Source organism: Argiope bruennichi, chromosome 8, assembly GCF_947563725.1.
Source record: "Argiope bruennichi chromosome 8, qqArgBrue1.1, whole genome shotgun sequence".
Classification (NCBI taxonomy): Eukaryota; Metazoa; Arthropoda; class Arachnida; order Araneae; family Araneidae; genus Argiope; species Argiope bruennichi.
In genome coordinates this window covers 73,351,684-73,374,547 of record NC_079158.1, presented here as the reverse complement: position 1 = coordinate 73,374,547, position 22,864 = coordinate 73,351,684, and the positions used below count along the sequence as shown (strand labels likewise).

Sequence of the window (22,864 nt, the reverse complement as noted above, 5' to 3'; positions counted from 1 at the left end):
TTGTTGAATTCATTGCTAATTCTCTTCTGAATCATGTTTACCGGTTAGAAATTTCACCATTGTAAATGAATTTTTATTCTTTTATTGATGAAGGCAACATGAATCTATTTATAAAAATTCTTTAGTAATTGTAATTATACTCAAGTAGAACAATTTTGACCCGCTCATATGTAGCTTATTTAAAGAAACATAATGCTTCCTGTAATGGTAATTTTCAAAATTAAAAAAACAACAACCCTCCTGTATTTTAATGAAGGACTCTTCAAATATTATATATAGTCAAAAAATAAATAAAATAAAATTTCAGAACATATCCGTCTTATTTATTTATTGAGTGATTTATTACATTAGGTATTGGAAGTATAGTTTTTTATTTATTTAGAAATAGGTAAATTCTAGGATAGAATTATGTACATCAATGCAAATATCTTAGAACGAAGATTAGTGTTGATGGCATCCAGGTTTATAGAGATTTTAAAGATATATCACTGATGTACTTCCATATTCATCGGGTTTTAATTTTATAAATATTTTTTGTGGGGATATCCAAAAACTAATATTTATACAAAAGATCTGTTGCAAATAGAAATTTGAGTGCAGCTATAAAAAAAATTCTTTTAATAGCAAATGATAATGCAACTTTTATATTTCTTCGATTAGTGTTATAAATAGTTAATGGAGTATAATGGCCAACAGTCCAAGCATTTCAGATGACATAATCTCATTACTAATGTTGCCAGAAAATCTTAAAATATTGAAAGACATGGTGTTGAAAATTGAAAGTTTTTTTGCCAAAAGTATAAAGTTTAAAAGTGTTTGCCTCTCTTCTGTTGTGGGACAAACATTTGGAGGAATACAGAGAATTTTGAGAAGGTTTTCTCAAACAAAGATTGTTGAGAAGCTTTTCTTTCAAAGTGTTGATCTGCTGCTCTTAAAACAGGATGAGAAATGTGGGAGAAGATGAGGAGGAAGATCAGAGATTGATCACCTGTGGCTTAGGGCCAACCGCTTTGAAGAGGATGCCAGTTCTGAGAATTTGTCAGTAATATGGATGAATTATGTTAAAGACAGCAGTCGGCCACAACAAAACCTGTCGATACTGCCTTATTCAGTAGCGGTAATATTTTAACTGTACACAAGAAGAAGAAGAAGTCCAAACATTTTTCATATTTCATTAAATTCAACTGTTGTTTACATTCATTTGCGCGATAAAATATTTTTACCACTTCTTTCTGTCTGACATTTTAAAACTTGCGCTCATCAGATATTTTTGGGACATCATAATTAAGCAATTACTGTTTTGAACAGCATAAATATAACATGATTATTTCAGGCCCACCTGGAATCGCAGCTATAATGGCTGCAACGATCGTTGGAGGTTACTTGGTTTGGAAGTTCAGGCCATCGGCAAAATTCCTGATTGCTTCCATGATTGGTTTGGAAGTCATAAGTACAATCGGATTTCTCTTACTCATGATTCCAAAATGTGAAAAAGTTGAAATGGCAAACTTTGGATTAAACCGTGAAGGGTAATATGCAGAATTTTTTTATTATATGTTCTATATATCTAATATAAATTATACTGCATAAAATTATTAATATAGATTACATTTAGAGAGTTAGATTGTTGAGTTATCTTTTCTTTTGCACCAGACCAATGGTAATAGGTTTGACCATCGAAGAGAGATTTAACACGAACTTTTTCCACATATTATGGATTTTTCCCACATATATGGGATTTTTTCCTCCTGAAGCTGAGTTTTTATCTCTAAGTCACAATTACATCCAGACGTTTAAGATGTTCATTTTTACAAAAACTGTATTGAAAGGTCAACGGAAAATACAAGAGGCTGAAGTGTAACAAGATAGAAATTAGTAAAAAAATAATCATAGAGTATTCTGGTTCCGTCCCAGAGAGAGGCCAGACGGAACAGAAATGTGTTTGCTCAAAGCAACTTCACCCAATACTGAAGTAAGATACAAATTATAGGGTCAAGGACAAAACTCCAATTCTGTGTTGTGTTGCTGTTGTTGTAACTTTTGCAGTTATCTTGTCAGCGATTTAACCGAGTGAGCTTTTTTTTTTTACAGTAGCGCCAACTAGGGCCAAGAGTACGACTTGGATACACACACTTCACAACCCTTTTTACAATTTATGCATTTCATTCACTTATCCACAGATCGTAATTTAGACCTGAATCAGAGAACGATCACCTCTGAACCAGTTTACCCCCAGTGATATTACTCTCAATATGGAGAACTTTGTGATCACGACATATTTCTAGGCGCTCCAGCCACCACACACACGGAGAGTCTTCGAAACTCCAATTCTAGACCATTTGAGTGAGATACTGCCTTGTACGTGCAAGCAGCAGAGCATCTAATCATTATGTCCATACCACCAGAAGACTATCGATTTCATTGCTTTCCATTTGAACTGCAACATAATATTACATTTACAAATTCATTATAACAAAATAAGATTATTACTACAACAAATAAACAAAGTTTACACTCAGTACTTGCATGTACGGTACAAAATCATTATGGCATTATTTCAAGAATACAATAAATATCGAACAATAACGACAGCAATTCGAAGCCTGGATGAAAACATTATATTTATAGGTTACAGAGATAGAATACTTGATTCATACTTTTAATAATATAATTTGCTTGATTGAAGATTTATTCTCACCTGGTCACTTATATACTTTGTATTTTATGATTCCCGACAGAAAGTAAAGATGACCCGATAAATTAACTAAGTGCACATGTAATTCCTTGGGGCATCAGATACATTCAGTCATCTTCCAAAAACAATTTTTTGCTGCGAAAGGATGTACCATAATGATAAAATACACCTTTTCTTAACAGAACGCCAACAAGATGGAATGAAGAAATTAAAGAATTATTCTTCTTTCATATTCATCAATATCGTCATCTATCATTTTTATTCTTCTTCTTTCATGCTCATCAATAGCGTCATCTATCATTTTTATTCTTTTTCTTCCATGTCCATCAATAGCGCATTCTATCACTTTTATTATTATTCTTTCATGTTCATCAATAGCGTCATCTATCACTCTTATTCTTCTTCTTTCATGTTCATCAATAGCGTCGTCATCTATCACTTTTATTATTATTCTTTCATGTTCATCAATAGCGTCATCTATTACTCTTATTCTTCTTCTTTCATGTTCATCAATAGAGTCATCTATCACTTTTATTCTTCTTCTTTCATGTTCATCAATAGCGTCGTCATCTATCACTTTTATTGATGTTTTCGGTCATGGACATATTGTTATATGTTCATAGTACAATTATAATTTATTTTAACCGAACTTTGACCTTTTCCCCGGAAAACTACAATTTTGTGACATACCTGTATGTTTTATCGTATTTATCATTAATACATGATATTTAATAAAAAAATTTATTTTTTATATTGAGAAATAACAAGACATTTTTATTTTGGTTAGATAATAATAGAAATCCTACATTATAAAAATAGTTAAAATTTTCATATTTTTATTTTTGAATATTTGCTATTGCCAGCTAATCTCATTGCTGTATCGAAACAAAATTCAAATTAATTAGAATTCTACAAATATTTTCTATGTCTAAGTATCCAAGTTATATTATTTTCTCCAATACAGTATTGATTTATTACTTTGTAATTCTATTTTTTTTTAAATCCTAGAAATTAGCATTAAAATAGTTTTAAAACTCTTTCATTTATGTGTTGGAGAAATTTATATTCTTAAGAGCTCTCTGCAACATTTGAAATATTTTCCTTACAGTAATTTTTAAAGCTTCGAACTTCTTTACAAAATGACTCAATAATCGTCTTTGTTCATTTTCCCAAATAAGAAATTCAAGTTTCAAATTCTCAATTGCAGATAATTTTTTTCTCACTCCGCATTATTGTAGGAATGTCCTTAAAATAGCCCTTTTGAATTTGAAGGGAATAACAAAATTTATGCTTTCTGCTATATTTATTCCTTTCCAGACTGAAAAATAATCGATAATTCATATTTTCTACTGTCCGCGAATTATTCTGTTTGATAGCTGAAATTATTTTACTAAAAACTTGTAAAGGAATTCCACAGAATAAATGAGAAAGTTGAATTACAACAGACCAAATTTATTTGATGCTTTCAAAATTATCTTTAATTGAATATATTTTGAATTTTTATTACGAAGAATGTGTCAATCATGGTAAAACTTAGGGCCGTGGTGGCCTGGCGGCCAGATTTCGGCTACGGAAGTGGAGGATTTTAGATTCGAGACCCGATTCAACCTAAGAACCTAGGTGTAAGCGGGTCTGGTGTACGTTAAATCCATCGGGGCTAAACGTCCTCCCATTGGTGTGGTGTTGAAGATTGGGGAAAAGGGTGCCAGCTCAGGTGTCGTCCTTGTTATCTGACCGCGGTTCAAAGTTGCGAGTTCTGTTCCAAAATAACCCTAATGTTGCTTTAAAGCGGGACGTCAATGTAACTAAACTAAAAACGATAAAACTTAGTAATAATTATTTAATACCGATTGGTTTGATTAGAAACATGAAATTTAGACATAATTTAATCTAAAAATTAAATCGTACGATAAAGATTTTATTAAACCTATTTGGATCAATCAATGAATAATTGTGAAACAAAGTCAGTTGACGAAAACGCTTTCGTAAGACAGAGCTGCCTACATAAATTGTTTTGTTAAAGAATCATTATCAACTGATATTTAAAACATTCCAGTGATTGATAGCTTCTGAATCTTGATTACTCTCTATTGATAGCGTATGTAAAATGATGCGTTTCAACAAAAATTGCTCAAAGTACATTAATACCTTGCAGCTGCCTACATAAACTGTTTTGTTAAAGAATCATTATCAACTGATATTTAAAACATTCCAGTGATTGATAGCTTCTGAATCTTGATTACTCTCTATTGATAGCGTATGCAAAATGATGCGTTTCAACAAAAATTGCTCAAAGTACATTAATACCTTGCAGCTGCCTACATAAACTGTTTTGTTAAAGAATCATTATCAACTGATATTTAAAACATTCCAGTGATTGATAGCTTCTGAATCTTGATTACTCTCTATTGATAGCGTATGCAAAATGATGCGTTTCAACAAAAATTGCTCAAAGTACATTAATACCTTGCAGCTGCCTACATAAACTGTTTTGTTAAAGAATCATTATCAACTGATATTTAAAACATTCCAGTGATTGATAGCTTCTGAATCTTGATTACTCTCTATTGATAGCGTATGCAAAATGATGCGCATCAACAAAAATTGCTCAAAGTACATTAATACCTTGCAAGAATAATTTTAATAACTAAGAGTGTTTCCATATTGAATTTATAAAAACAACATCAATCAGCTGAAAAGTGTTCATTAAATTAACACAGAGAATTTCTAAAGACAACAATTAGCGGTAACAATAGTTGCATGACAAAGCTTTATTTTTGTTACCAGTGCATCATTCGTAGGAAGAAATGTCTTATTTTAAACATTTTGAAAAAATTGCTTAAATTATTGTTATTCTAAAGTAATTTTTTTCAATGTTGCATGCTTACTATATTTTGAACTCGAATTGCATCAATTTATAAGGCTAATAACTCCCTTAATACCACTATTTTTCTAAGAATCAGGAATAATGAAAAATTTTAAATGATTCTCTTCACTCAATTCTTGGAAAAATTGAAATAATAATTACAGAAAAGCACGACCAGTTTTCGTGCATGATAGCAAACGTTACTTTTTGTCAAATTTAGTGAGAAATTTCCTTTTTTAGAATTGTGTTTTTGTTCTTCTTGTTTGAATTTTTTCAAAGTAAAACTTAAAATATTGAAAAAAAAAATGTTTTCGTTTTGAAAATTAAAAAAAAAATGAAATATTAATTTTGAAGATAAAAATTCGTAATAGCCTGGTGTTGCTCTTTTGTCATAAAGCAATTTAGTATGAAATTTCGAACATCAATTAGTGATTCCTTATAACAACAAATTATTTAAAAGGAATTCAAATACAGCGCTTTAATAAAAATATTTTTGGTTAATAATTACCTTCGATGCACTTTTTTAGCCATTATAAATTGCAGAAAAATAAGGGTATTTAATTTTTTTACAAGTTTGTACTTGAATTTGAAACATAATTTGAAGATATTAAAAGAAAAAAAAAGTAATAAAATGTAAGAAAAAAATATATATAATTCCTGAAATTTGCAGGCAAAGTTGAATTCAATATTACTTGCCTTGCATTCATTTTTTTGAAGTATAATTGCAAATCAAAGTAATGAACAAACAGTTTAGAAAACACAGTAAAGTTTACACAGAGTTTTCGGTGTAAACTTTATTAAGAAATTTTATCACCACCAAATAATTTATATTCTTTTATAGAGTATTTCATTTCTTTGATTTAAAGTGATTTATAATATTTGACAGGCTAATTCTTGATTCCGAATGCAATTTTAATTGCACTTGTACCACAAAAGCCTTTTCACCTATATGTGGATCAGATGGAAGAACTGTTTATTTTACACCGTGCTTTGCTGGTTGCAAAGAAAATACAAATCAAGTAAGTAAATATTTGACCTATTTAATGAATATATTTTTTTAAACTTGTCAATTTTATTCTTTCAGTCTTCATTTATATCAAAAGACTGACTTGCTATAAGAATTTGATGACTGTTATACAATTAAGAGTGTTAGCCCCGATAGTAAAATCTGCCTTTCGTCAATAACACTTCATAGTTTCATAACTTCATAATTCAGTTATTAATAATAGTTATTTGTAACAAATAAGATTAAAACTATCTTCGTTTCTTTCTGAGGCCAGTTTAAAAGTTTTTCATCAAGCTATATTCAGATAGAGAAAAAATTATCGATGGGGAAAAAAATTACGATATATTATGTTATCAACGACAAGTATATTTGAATGCTGAGAATTAACATCCTTTTATTATCTGTATATATTAATTAATTTTCTTTCTATGAGCAAAAAAATGTTTCTTATTATTATAGGTATGCATTAATTAATTTTCTGTTTATACGCAAAAAATGTTTCTTCTTATTATCTGTAAGCGTCAAACAATTTTCTTTTTATACGGAAAAACATTTCATCTTATTGTTTGTACATATCGATTAATTTTCTTTTTGTGTGCGAAAATGTTTCTTCTTATTATTTACATATATCAATTAATTTTCTTTTTATACACACAAACAAAATTTTTAATTGAAAAAAAAAATTACATGCAGTTTGGGTAATATACTAAAACAAAGATAAATACGTATATGTTGAATTCAGAATAAACATGCTTCAGCGCACTTTTATAAAAACGTTACATAAACTCGAATTCAGTATTTGTCAGTGAATGTTAATGGACTTTAGCATAATTCTCTTCCTGTGCCTTCAATGTCAAGCTATTGACCTGTGTTTGATTCTTACAAGGCTAAGATTTCTCCTTAGTTTAGTTATATTAACGTCCTGTTGCAAAACAATACTAGTGCTATTTTGAGGTGGACCTCGTAATTTTGAACATCGGATTTGAGGACGACACCTGAGCTGGCGTCCCCCCTCTTCACGCCACGCCAACTGGATGACGTTTGGCCCTGACGGATTTAGCGTGCAGCAGACCCTCTCATACGACGGTTCTTCGGTGGAATCGGGTTTCGAGCTTGAAACCCTTGAGCTCACGAGACATTACCACCAGGCCACCGCAGCCCCCTAGATTTCTTCTATCGGTATCTTTAGTAAATAAATTTCTTAGTGGCATTTCCATATGCCCTTATACTGTGAATAAGAAAAGCGATTTTATTTCATTCATTAACCTCAGTTGTAGATACCTACAAATAAATAAAATTATGTTGCAGTCATTGTACGGTATTTTTAAACATTATTTAAATGGAAATAATAATTTTCTCTGGATTAATGTTTCGTAGATAATTTTTGATTATGGATCCAAATTTAGACCTTTCTATAGCTTCCTAAAGCCGTGTTGTGAAAATAAATTTTTAGGTCTCGAAGGTAGTGACTTTTATTTGTTTCTGCCAATTTCAGTAATATTAATTTTAAAAACAGTAAAGATATAATTTTATTTGAAAGTAATTATATAAAATATTTATTTATAATAAAGTTTCTTTTTAGATGTCTGTAAATGATATTTTATTTACGTACATTATTGAAATCATAGAACTTTAAAAAAAAAATCGAAACATTGAAAATTTTAGCGATTGATAAAGGAGAAAAATTGAGGAAAGGAACCCTGTTTAGAAAATTTTATTTTCCAATGGTATAAAATAGCTAAGATACAGTATAAAATAGCTAAGATCTAAAATAACTGTTACATCACACGTCAACATGCGTATGCGTGAGCAAAAACATCAGCAAAATACATCTACTAAAATTATAAATTTTAAAATTTTGAAACATTTATTAGATTATGATTTTATTACAATTATAGTTTATTACTAGCTAACAAATTTATAAAAAAAAGAAAAAGAATTTCGCAATTAAAAAAAAAGAAACAAATCGCAGCAGTTTTTGCTTTTGGTTTTAAAGGTCATCGCCTGTCCGCGCGTGTGCTGAGTGCTGTATTTCACGTGTTTATCACGAGCGTTTGGTATGTAAACAAACACTTCTTATTTAACCTTATCTAAACAAAAAGGTCAAACAAGAATGGAATTTTATAGCTTTTCATTATATTTGCAAATAATAAGGAATATAAAGCTTGTTTAAATTAATAAAAATATTATAAAAGTAATAGTGTAATCATAATAAAATCTAATAAAATAATAAAATACAAAATGAAATTGTTTTATTTCATTTGATCAAATAACATTTGATATCCTTGATTATTTTTAAAGATCTAATAGAAAACTCTTCATTAGATTTCAATGCATTAATTATCATTTGATTTAAGACTAAATTACTAATTTATCTGCTGAATCTGAACAAAACTTTAAAAACATAACTTATTTAATTTTTCAGAATTTATTCATGCACGTAACAATTGCTTATTATAAACTTTTAGAGCACTTTTGGGGGAAATTTCACTATAAAATGAGCAATTATTATTAAATCCAATCAATCTCTAGAGAATAATTATGTCTTATATGGAAAGTTTTTTGAGTTTGATGGAAATTCAGAAGTATTTACTATTATGAGACTTCATTTCATTTTCTTGGTTTTCAAAACTATGATAAAAACATCTTTCTACACATGATTTGCATGTCAATTTCGAGGAAATTGTCTCTTTAATGTCCCTATCTAATTAAATAACATATAATAAATGTTTTCTAATAATATAACAGATATACTCTATAATGAATTAGAATTCATTAAACTTTCCAAAGAAACCTACGATCTTTTCGGAATTTTTCAATTGAATAGCCTTCTCTTTCTACATAATTATGACTATTTAATCTGAAGTAATATGAAAAGTTTTTTTTTTATTTTAGCTGCAAAAATCAGAATTATTTACTAGCAGGCTTAATTTTATTTTCTTGATTTTTAAAAGGAGAAAAGAATAGTATTCTATATGTTCTATATGTTTACATGTAAATTTTGGTTACTTTTCATCTTGATTGTCCTCATTAATTTTATCTGTCTAAACATTCTGGGAAAATATTTTAAGATCTTTAAAAATCTCAAATCATTTCAGTTTCCACTCTAGATGATTTGAGATAAAATAATCATAAAATCAAGTTATTTCATGACAACTTTGAGTTCAATATAATTCTATCTCATTTTGAGAAGACAAATGTTCCTCTCTTCAATGTATTTTATACAATTATACTCCTTCTTTCCCTTTATTGAAAACTATACTAGTTTATTAAATATAAAACTTGCATTTTTTAGCGGAATGCAAACATAAAATTTGCCATTTAATTTTAACTTCAAAAATATTATATAAAGTTGTAATTTCAACTTCATAAATTGCAAAAAAGTATAATATCGTCAATACATTTTGCACATCCTCTATCTCACAAAACCATTTAAATGAACATTAAGATATTTAAAAAGATTATTCATTAAAATTAAAGCATATTAAATGAATAAATGTTAAACATTTAAAATTAAAAATCCAAACTTCAATGTAACTTTCAAAGCGTTTTTAATCCAAAATGAATGAAACAAGAATGTGAAATTGTGATTAGAATTTGAAGCAAATGGATTAAATTTTTCTGATATCTGTTGAAATCCATGATAATTTCTTGAACTTATTCTTATACAGGAAATCAATCATTAGTCATATCAGGGTAGGAAGGTTATTTTCAAACAGATTAAAAGCTTCTCAATCAGAAAAAATCTGAGTCAAATGAAATTTACTCAATGAATTAATTAACTGCAAATAAAATTAAGTTATATTGTAGCTAACATACCTACAAAGTGCAAAACTTAGATGTAAAAGAAGTCTTTTAATCTCTTTAATTAGAATATTTTCATTTCATTATCTGGTCATCACTTGAACAAATTCAGGACATGCAAAGCTTTAACGGTTATAAATTTATATGTTTAAAAAAATCTGAAAATATTATAAAAGAGTTGAAGAATTAATCATACAATTTTCTTAAAATTTTTTTCCACACAATTTCTTAAAATTTTTTTCCACACAATTTCTTAAAATTTTTTTCTCACATAATTTTTATTTATTATTTAATTGATGCAAATAATATAATTATTGATCGCATCAATTCTTTATGCATATTCGCATAGAGAAGTTTATAATCATAAAGTAAAAAAAAAAATGTTGACTAAAAAGTTTAAAGGAAACCAATAATAAATATTTTTCTGTTTGATACAATAATTACAAATTTCTAGAGTATATTTCTTCCTTTATTCAGACTTATTGTTTGAAATATCCTTCTTTTGAATTTATCTATTTGCCGTAAGTTTAAAAGTGTCCCGAGAAGCGATTTGAAAGGATTTGCTCATGCATTACTCTTGTGGTCACGCTAGGATAATTGTTTACTAAAGGAAAGATTTCCTAATCCCTTTTATTTCTACTTTCGTGATTTGACATGAAATTATTAAGATTAAAAGAAGTATTTTTATGAAATATTTTTTGCTTAAATTTTGTAATACTTTCTTTGTTTAGTTTTAAATTTGTCCTTGAAGGTGAAAGTTACAGTAGATTTGTGTTATTTTATTGATTATAATAGTTTTTTCAAGTATATTTTTACAGTTCGTCTTTTATTGAGTTCACTACTAGAAGTTGTTAAAATGATGCTTTTTACTCATAATTTACTGTATGAATTGTAATGGAAAACGAATATAAAATATCTGAAGGATTTTCTTAAACGGATGATCCTCATTATATTCATAATGTTATTGTACCCAATGTGAAATTAATGAGAATTTAATATATATATATATATATATATATATATATATATATATATATATATATATATATATATATATATACTGTGGTGAATAGCATATAATCCAGATAACAACTACGATGCACGAGCAATTGCTTTTGTGTCCTAGTTATGTTAATGGACTGCAAACCACAAGGTCCCTTGTTCTATCCTCACTCATGCCAATCCGCTAAATTGGTGACCTCGGACGATGAATCTTCAACCTTCGTACAGCTGTTGTGGCGCCATCTACCCCCAAACAAAGTCGCCAGACTCACTTGGAGCAGCAGCATCAGCAACCACTCACCCACACACACTCGCCATAACGCTTGGAGCTACTCAACTGGGTACAGGTCCATTAGACAACAGCTAAATACATCTCCACTCAACAGCCATATCGCTCGTCTCACTTCCGACTCACTGGTGGGAGAGTCTGTGGTGAATAGCATATAGGCCAGTTAGCAACTATGCTGCACGAGCAATTGCTGTTGTATCCTGGTTATGTTACTGGACTGCGAACCACAAGGTCCCAGGTTCTACCCTCATTCATACCAATTTGCTAAAATACTAACATTTTTTTCCTACAATTTATCAATATACACATCTTTTTTACTTTAAATTTGAAAACAATACAAGAAAGTTGCACCGTCGAAGCAATGCGAGAAAAATGCAATAAATATCTAATTACTGTGTTTAGTATTACAGTAATGATAATGAAATTTATTAGGTAATGGTTTCTTTCCAACTTTATAACTTCATATTAATATATTTAAAGTCTATAGAATTACAATACAAAATTAACTGCCATTAGTATGTGTGAAGGTGAAATATTAGTATCATTTTCAGCTTCACGGTATGTGATTATTTATTAACACGATTATCTACAATGAAAATATATAGTGTGATATATAAGAGAAAACATAAAGAAAGCTTTAACTTGTAAAAGAGAGTATTTATTAAAGCCACAAAGATTTGATAATATATCAGACAGAGATTGGCAGATATATTATTAAATCAGTCAGATATGTGTAAAGTAAATTCAAATGGAAACTAAGAAAATTAATATTAGATGTGCTATTAAAGATTCAATGTGGGGATGGCTTAAAAATAAAATACTTAAAATTAAATTGCATATCCTCAACTATTTTCTAAATAACCACCTTAAGCGACTAACTGGTGCGCAGTTGATATTGGTTATATCCAGTTTCATTTATTTAATTATAATTTAATTATTATATCCATTTTGGACATGAAACTTTTTTTAATAAAGATATTAAATACTTAAAATAGATTAGTGAGAATATAGTGCAATTAAATACATAAATACTTCATTCTAACTTATACAATTTATATATGTAACTTCAAGTTTAGCTTATAAACTGCTCATATATTAAACATATTCTTATTATTTAGCCTTCAGGTGTTTTACCTGATTTTATCGCGATGAGGTGAACATTTTTATACTCTAAATTACGATGTTACCTATGTTCATTCTTCATAGTGTCAGGTTGGATGGCTTGTCTATGCGTCAAAACGCATGCACCAGCGCGCGCGCGCGCGCACACGCACACGCACACACACACACACACACACACACACACACACACACACACACACACACACACACACACACACACACACACACACACACACACACACACACACACACACATTCATCTTCATTATTGATAGAGATATATATCAAGCATAAATACCTAGGTCTTTTTTTAGTTATTTTCTAATATCGTTCAAATTGTTTCTTTAGTGAACAAATAGTACCTAAAATATTAAAAAGATATCAATAGACTTTTTAATAATCTTATATGATTTTTAAGAATTGTAAAACGTTTCGGTGTTGTTGGCTATACTTGTTAATTCTTACCAATACAGATAAATTATTGGAAGTACAATGTGTCATATATTATAATTTCAATAATTTTTGAGCAATCGTTTTGAAAATTTTTCTGCAACAAATAAGCATTTTATTTCTATAAGAAATTTTAAAATTTTAAAAAAATTATAATATTTTACATTTATTTAATAATTTCAATATTCTAATGAAAACAGTTACTTAAGTATTATTGAAATGAAATTTATTTGATTTCATTTATGAAAACTTTCATGGAAAATTTAAAAAAACAATTTATTTAAAATTTTTGCTAATGGTATTTTTATAGCAAATGAATGCTCTCAAATGTCTGTAACTGAGAAAAAACATTTAAAAATTGGAACATTATTTCAGCATTATCTGCCTATTAAGTCGTCTCTAACATGATTTATAGAATCAATACTTTATCAAGATATCATAATTGTGAAGTAAAATTAATAAATAATACGAAATCGTCAAAACTATGTTTATTGTAAATACATACAGTCGCTAAATATATAAATATGATAATGATGAACTTAATTATACAGTTTTTGAGAGATTCAAGTTTGAACTCTTAGCAATCGTCCTGCAAACATTAATTTTTCATTTCTTTTGTCGTCAGTATGAAGTAAACAGATAGACATTTACATAATGAGGAAATATGATGCTGACTACATTTTTCCTTTTGGAAGTTGAGAACAATTTTCAACACTTATGAAAATAAAATACATGTTTATACAGTAAACGTAAAATAAACGAATATTCAAAATTGTTTCGTATTATACAAAAAGGCTTCAGTTTTTGAAATCTTTTTATATATATTTATGGTCTTTTGGATAAATGAAACTCTAACAATATTTCAAAATCATATAAAATTATCAAAATTCAAAATTAATCAAAAAATAATTTCTTTTACAAAACTTTTACATTTTTTGAATTTATGATATTATGTTAGAACTTCCTTTACTAAAATTTGTCAGTTAAATAATTAAATAAAATAAATTATAAACATACATTTTTAATTTTTTTGTTTCAAATGAAGAAATAATATTCTTTATTAAAATAAACAAGCAAAAAACATTCTGGCATTATTATAAATAATACTGTATATGACTAGAAAAGGCATTAGAAAAATTTGTTTTTTAGTTTTTCTTTTAATTACAAAATATTTATATTCCTTGATAAAAAAATGAATTTTTTTATTAGTTCAAAGCACATTTAAAATAAATTTTTAAAAATTTGTTTTAAATCTGTTTAAAATACATCTCATTTAAAACAAAAGTATATGAAATATTCAGAGATGTCATTATATATTTTATAGTCTCTCATGGAAATAAAGTTGAAAAGTTGGTTATAATAAATATAATTATATTATTTTGCATATTAAAATTTATGAGTCTTATAGCTTGAAATAAAATGTAATGTTTTAAATTTTATTATGTCAATTGAAAGGCCAAGAAGTTAATTCCCAATTTAACATAAATAATCAATGGAGATGTAATGCACATCCTTATAAAAGCAATCTTTTAGACTAATTTACGGTGGTATTTGGTTTAAATAAATAATATCTTTTTATTTATTTATAAAAAATATTAAACCTTCTTGCAAGAACACAGTTAATTACACAAATCAATGCATATTAAAAATAACAAAAAAAATCTAATATATAATTCATACTTGGAAAGTTTAAATGGCGTTTCATATGTTTTACCTTTTTACAAATGAAACCTCTAGCAAATGTAAATATTTAGTGGTAATTTTCTAAATGACTTTAATTCACATTATACTTTGCTTATTCTTGCTATGTCACCAATGTCTTTGCGATCTACTATTGGTGCATATTCACATGTTTTATCAGTTATTGTTCTATATTTTTGTTGAGGATAGTAATTAATAACTGCATAACAAAGTACAAGTACTGCAGATAGTACCAACATTGTATGAGACACTATGAAAAATATTGTAGTAAAGGACATATTTCCATCCTGACAATCAGTCTCCAATTCTGTATGACATTGACATTGTTGACAGCTCTGCTGTTCATGAGATAACAAGGGATTACCTTTTAGAATGGGTTCCAAAAAGTCATGGCAAGAACACCCTGTCTTTTTGCTTGTGCCTTTGTATTCCACTCCATATTCTGTATCTTGTGGCGTGTCAGTAAAATCCAAGAAAGCATAATGACAGTAACAGATGCATGGTTTTGGTGAATCTTCTTCTAGAAGGTTCCAGGATATGTGAAAAATCAGAACAGATGCAGCAGATACGTATAGTATAAATACTACTTTCATATTTGAAGTAACAAACTGGAAAATTTGTTGATACTTTGGTATAATTAAATGTTCCAAGGCATGTTGGAGCTTTTCTAGTCTTGGCACAGACGATAAAATATATTTCTTATCTATCATCTGGCCAAAATGCAATGGTTACAGTAAGTCTGACCTTAAGCACCTTTGTATCACATCCGCATTTGTTAGCTTAGAACTGCCTAAAACCAGATCAGATAATAATTTAATTTACAACATGGTTACAGCAAGTTTGACCTTAAAAGCTTTGAATCACATCCTCATCTCACTGCTTAAAGCTGGCTTAAACCAGAATACATAGTAATTTAATTTAGATAAGTTCTATATTTAGAATCTAGTTGTTAGCTATACTACCTATAGGAAGAAATTTCTTGAAAGTATGTTGTTTAAATAACAATTATAACATTATATTCCCACTCTCCTCTTTTTTTAATGAATTTAAACATATTACATTAATACAATTTTTATTCTGATTTAGAAACGAACGCTGAACATGAAAAATTAAAACTTAAAATTAAAAATAAGTTTAACGCATGGGCACTAAACTCTACAGGGGACCGTAAGCATGACTTAAAAAATATATCAAAATTAATTTAAATGACAGAAATTAAATTTATGATAATTCGTTTCAAATCAGCCGATAAATTATATTATTTTTTTTACAATTGATAGTTATAATATATTCATGCAGTAATTGTTAAATATTGAAAAATACCGAATATAAAGTACTAGTATAAATTCCAAATGGTGTTGAAAAATGAGAAATCGTAAATACTATTTTTTAAATATTTTTGGGTTTTTTTTCAAAACATTTTGAATGTTTTCAGAAAAAAAAAGAATATATCAAACACTATCGAAATAAAAGATCTTATCTTCGCCATTTCATCTTTAAACACTAGAGAAAACAAGAGCACTTTTTGCCTAGTATTCTTTTCTATTTATAGATCGTAATAATCGTATTTAACAGATTTAATAACTTAATAGATAAATTTTATAACTTGTTAAAGCAAATAAGCATAAATTACTCAATAATCATTTCTTCAAACTCGTCCAAAGTTGTAGGATTTTTCCAGAAAATAACTTCTTTCAAAGTGTCCACAAAAAGTTCTCTCAATGGGATAAGATCGGGAGAAAAAGGAAGCCATTTCATACCTGTTTTAGTAGATGATTAAAAGTTCAAAGCAATAGCTTCTTTTGCCATGGCATATTCCTTCGAAGAAAAAATTGACTTTTTTCAGACAGCAAAAAATTCCTATTTATCACGAAGTAGTTCATCAAACCGCAAAAAATGACCTTTTGCGGTGTTGTCAAACTCTATCTTACCTAAATTATTAAGTGCCTAATTGATTCTCTAGATCTTACAGCGCAGGGATAAATTGTTCTAAAACTTCAATATACCTATCAATAGGAATTGTTTCACACAATAAATATTTCTATATAAGGAAACCGGGTACATTATCATCTTTCGGTAAAATTTGCAACCAATTTAGAAATTTCTGGATCAGGTTTTTATACTTTTTCAAAATAAATGAAAAATGAGTTTCAACTTATATTCTCTGTTATTCCATTTAATTTTAAAAGACATTAATTTTAAAAGGTGTTTCAATTTGTGGGATTCTTGTAAATTTTATAGTCATTTATGTTCCACCTAATAAGCAAAAGTAGTTATCATTGCATTCAGTTTATCGAGATTTTCTCAAATAATATATTTTATAAGTAATAAAATAATTTCTGGAGGATTTCTGGGACACGACTTAAATAATATCATTTTTTAAATAAAACGATTATTTATTATATGATGATACTTGGAAGCTTGTCAGAATGATTTCTAATCCATGGATTGTCCAATTATAATATCTAATATTCAAACAGAAAATATAAAATGGGAAATGCAGCAAAATGATCCCGATTATAAAAGACAGTAAATTATATTTTAGCTTATCATTTCAATGTTTTCAAACACATTCAATCAAATCTCAAAGAAACAAAAAAAACCTTTTTTCTTAATATGTAGACAGTAGATGTAAAACATAACACTTTATGCGCAAAATTACTTTTGTTTTACATATTCTGAAATCAACATTTTTTTTTTTTTTTGCAGACATTTTCCGATTGCTCCTGTATTTCCGATCCCTCAGGACAGCAAAGAAACCATGCAACAGCAGGATTCTGCGTTACAGACGATTGTTGGTCTCAAGCCTTAGGATACATAATTACTCTGCCTATTATTCAATTTATATCCAGTCTTCTCAGGATACAACACGCAGTTTTATTACTCAGGTAGAGTTTGACATACATTTTATTTTTTTCGATTAATAAGGAATTCAATATTGAAAACTTAATTTGCTAAAATATATTATTCTTATTCCAGATCTGTTTTACCCGGAGATAAAAGTATCGCATTAGGCATGTTTGAGGCACTCATATGCATATTTGGTAAGTTTCTCACACATACACACTCTATATCTTTGCTTTATATAAATCTATAACTCTTGTGTGATTTTAATGGAATTTGGCATATGTGCTTTTCGTGAAAAGATGAAGATTGCTATCAACTTATTAAAAATTTTCAATTAAAATATGTTAGTTATAAATTAAGAAAATGATTTTTTAAATGTTTTTAGCTCTATTTTCCTTAAAATTCCCAAATTCCAACTAAATTTTCAAAATTTCGCCAAATTTCCAGAAAATAATTTTTATATTATCTTAAAACTCAAAAAATGTCTTTTTAATGTTGCCCATTTCATTTCCATATAGCTTTCCCAGGTAGCACAATATGTTAGATAATATTGTACAATATTGAGCGATATTATACGTTATTAATCAATATTTTATAATATTAAATAATGTTGCGAATATTAATCTATGTCATGCAATATTGTATAGCGTTTGTGTGCTACAAGAGTTTTTCTCTAATTAAAACTGCAAAAAGGGTTTTATTAACATACTGAAATTCCAAATATTTTCATTTTATCATCAAACATATTAAGTCGCGTGTTTTTGCCAGTATTGAATTTGAAATAAAAAATTGTTTTGTTCTGTGTAATAACTACTAATTCGAATTTTCACTTCTGATTTTATTTCATTGTATACATTCTTGTGCTTGTAAAAGAGTGATTCCATAACATTCATGTTTTTCCGTCTTAACAACAACAACAACAAAAAAGAACTAGAGGGAATACATTCTATATTAATAGGTCAACAATTAGGAAAACATTCCTGGCCAACAAACTGGTCTTCAAAGGTGGCTAATGGAATTATATTAAAGAACTGGAGATAAGGTTATTTTAGCACTCAATCCGGCAATTACAAATCTTAAATTAAACTTCCCATGCTGAGTTAGTGCTTTTTAAATCCATCAACATTCAAAATTTTTTTCACCCAAGCATGATATGGAAATTAGGAAAAAGTGAAGAACAGCTCAGTTGTTATTTCATTTCATCACGGAGTTGACTAAAAAAATTATCTCAAAACAACTCTTGTATAACTTCAAAGTAAATAACTAAGTTAGACCATAAATGAAATTAATATCTAATGTCGAATATGTGTTAGACATCAGTTTGTTTATTGCCATGCTGTTACAAGATTTTTGGTTTACTAAATCCTTAAAATGTTGAAGAAGAAATATTTCTTGCACAAGAATTCCAATCTTGATTACGCCTTATCGCATTTTTTAAAGATTAAATCCTGTCAAATTATTGGAATTCATTGGAATAGATGACAGGAGCTATCTCAAGTTGAAATTTGACCAGTAGAGCGAGCACACTTGTAACACGGGATAGATAGCCTCTTTGCTAAGCACCTCCATACCATTAACATGTATCTAATACATGCTTTTATCGGTTCCTGGTTAGTAAAATAAGGCTAGCGAAATTTTGAAAAGTACTTATGATGTAGTTCGTTCATTATATCTGGAAGACATATAGCGAAGAATGCCGAATTACAAATGAATACCCTACTTGAATCTCAAATTTCTCTTTGTTCACCAAAAAACCTACAGAAAATGACAAACATTAAAAAGCGTTCCAAGCTAGGAAAACATTGATTATGAGCCTTTCGCAGACCAATCAGCTCACGAGTGCCTGCTATCTTTTAAAACTTGCAATTTATTTTGATATAACCCGAGATAATTTTCATGACTAAAGTAATTAAGTTTTATAGAGAGAAAGAAAATTCAATAATACATTAAAGTTCATTTGCATTAAAGATTTTTCCAGCATTTATCTTCTAAAATTCAAATCCTTTAAAGTGTACGTACACACTTGAAGATTTTTTTTTTTTTAAATTTTAACTTTAAAAGTCCAGTTTTTTCATAGTAGGTCATTAATATATGTTTAAACTCATTTCAGTGAGAAAAAACCATATTACACTAATTATTGATTAATTAATTATTATTTATTGAGCTAATTAGTCTATTTTTTGAAACATAATATCTTAAATTCTAATTTGCACAGACACATAATTCTAATTGGAAATTATGCCTAATATTAATCTTCATGGTGTCTTCCTCAATCAAGTTATAAAAATGTATAGTTTTTTTTAAACAATTTTTTCATCAACGATGAATAGAAAAAACGAGATTTTTTCTGTAATTTTAACTTTCAAATAGCTATTAAAAATTTATTTCTGTAAATATAACTTTGATTGAGGCACAAAACATCCGCTATTTCTTACAGATTATTTTGATATATAAATAACTATATTTGGTTCATTTCTTGTTGAGTTATGATTGTTTGAATGAAGCAACATAGTGGAAAAATAACATTCTTCATAAAATGAGTTTTAAAAACACCGTAACTAGAGTTTTTAATGAAAGCTCCCCAAGAAAAATAGTTATAACTCGAGAAATAGTTCGAATATTGATAACATCTTGGTATCGTTTGAAAGCTAAAGGATTAGACAACATTATTAAGCAATAAAAAAATCGATATTTTGAACGATTTCCGAAGTTTCAAGTGTGTACATACACCTTAAGTGAATACGTAATGTAAAACATATAGAACTAATGATAGATACATCTATATTTTGTGGCCTTCTAGAATCGTATATGACAGCATATAGAACTGATGATAGAATTTAAAAAACGCATTCCATTTTTAAAAATAATCAGATACACATAAGAATATGTTTTAAGAATCAGATAATTATGCTAGAAATCATTTTTAGTTTATAATAGAATTATGGATAGATTGCTTTATATGCTTGTAAAATGATGACATATTAAAATGATATATAAATGATGATAGATAAAAATCTCAATGATATATAAAAATATAAGCCTTCAGATCAAAGTTTTGTTTATAATTATTATTATGTCTTTACTTAAGAATACATGAAAATATCCATGCTTTCTTGAGTAACTGAATGCCTCAGCAACGTATAAAAGCAAATTCTTCTTGATGTACGAATACTTTTATCTGACTGATATTGATGCCACACAAACAATAAGAAAGAAATTATTTATTTAAAATAATTTTATTCGTAAAATATGCTTTTGCTATATTATTTCAAATTTGAATAAATACTGAACTTTCTACAGTAAATGTTATTGATCTTATTTCCGCATTAATTCTAATTACATTTTGTATGTGTTAAGGAATATCCTGTTAACCCTAATCTATATTTTAGGTTTTGTCCCATATCTCATAATATTTGGATCTCTTGTGGATTCGACATGTTTGGTATGGGAAAAGAGTTGTGGTGAAACAGGTAACTGCTGGTTCTACGACACTGATAAATTCAACAGTCTGCTTCACGCTCTTTCTGCTATATTTTCTGGATTGGCTGCCATTTCTTTAGTGGCTACTTATTTTCTGAGTAGTCGTATCGGAGATCTGTATGAAGAGGTAGACGATACTAATGAGTCTACCAATCAGAAGGAAATTGAAGCTGTTAAAGGAGAAGCACAAACTAACATTCGTACAAAACTATAAAATAAAACACATACATTTTTAAATATGTACATTATTTTAATATTTTTTATATGAATTTAGTACTAATTTTATATATGCAAGTAGGTTATTTTCTGCTGCGAAAATTGCATTCCTTATTCTTTTACAATGTTTTCAACATAGAAACATTTTTACTATTAAATTGAATAATTGTACAAAATGGTCCTTTACAATTTTTTTATTTGCAATTGTATTTTAATATGATAATTAATTTTATGTTATGAACTTATTCCTGTTGATTTTTATAGTATTTTGAATAAACAATCATATATACTTTGACCACTTAGTATCACAATACTTTAATATTCATATGACGATATAGATATTTTCCTTTCAAATAGTCACAATCTGGCATAAAGTCTTATATATGTATTCACTAATTTATATATTTTACACAACTATTATGCTATCTTATAATAAAGGGTACTTTTCCGTTAGCCGGGGGCAAATGTCGCCAATTTTGAATCAAACGCGAATTTGGCGGAATTCTACATTATTTGGCGATTTTCCCCTTGCGCCCGGCTAATGGAAAAGTACCTAATAAAGTATTAATTTAACAATTTTTCTATGTAATAATTTAAGAAAGCATGTACTGGATTTTGATATGCACAAAACCAAAAATATGCTTAGGAACCAAATATTATAAAAGTATTTAAATAATTTACGGATTTTTTTCTAATAAATGCTATTTTATTTTGATAAATAATAATCTCTCTTATAATTTAAAGGGCGATAGGAATAAAATGGCACTCTTATTCCAAATTCAATTCTATCATCTATTCTATAGGATGTAACTTCTATAAGACATCCGAATCCAATTTTTTTCTGCTATCTTTTTCCTAAGTCTTTACTTCAACACTTTGCCTTAAAAATTGCAGGTTAATCCAAAATAAAAACTTCATGTCTTACACATTTTATGAGTATGAAAAACACATACACAACGAATTTTATTACTAGTAAAAGTAAATTTTTTCAGTTCTGTAGGGCAGGTGCCCAAACAGTTTGAAGAATATATTTATTATTTAATGAATTTCAACTCTTTTACAACTTCTCTGACTTACTCTCTTGTATGGTTGCTTAAGCATAATTAAGGAGTATCGCAAACCAAGGAGCATAAATGCTTTATTGAAGAATTTGGAAAAATGTGTTGAAATTCGTTGGATGTTTTCTTGAAACAATTTAGACTTTGGAAATGTTTAGAATATTCAGAAATGTAAACAATAAATTTGATATAATTCCTAATGACAAGATAGAACATTACTACTTACGAAAAGAAAAAATTCTTAATGTAGACTAATTCACTCGTTGGAATAATAGACTATTAATCCAACAAATTTGAGAAGATAGAAACGATACTATCTTCACGATAA

The 22,864-nt window shown here is 28.0% G+C and overlaps 1 protein-coding gene across 1 annotated transcript in view; it reads left to right on the top strand.

Annotated features, from left to right (window-relative positions):
• Positions 1 to 21,748, top strand: part of LOC129981130 (solute carrier organic anion transporter family member 74D-like) — a 40,484-nt gene extending 18,736 nt beyond the window's left edge. Inside the window, exons 5-9 of the mRNA XM_056091824.1 lie at positions 1,334 to 1,529; positions 6,448 to 6,580; positions 17,645 to 17,823; positions 17,915 to 17,979; positions 21,172 to 21,748. Of these exons, the coding sequence (XP_055947799.1) occupies positions 1,334 to 1,529; positions 6,448 to 6,580; positions 17,645 to 17,823; positions 17,915 to 17,979; positions 21,172 to 21,476 (878 nt within the window). The 3' untranslated portion in view covers positions 21,477 to 21,748. The remainder of the gene's footprint in view (positions 1 to 1,333; positions 1,530 to 6,447; positions 6,581 to 17,644; positions 17,824 to 17,914; positions 17,980 to 21,171) is intronic.
• The last annotated feature ends 1,116 nt before the right edge of the window (positions 21,749 to 22,864 follow it).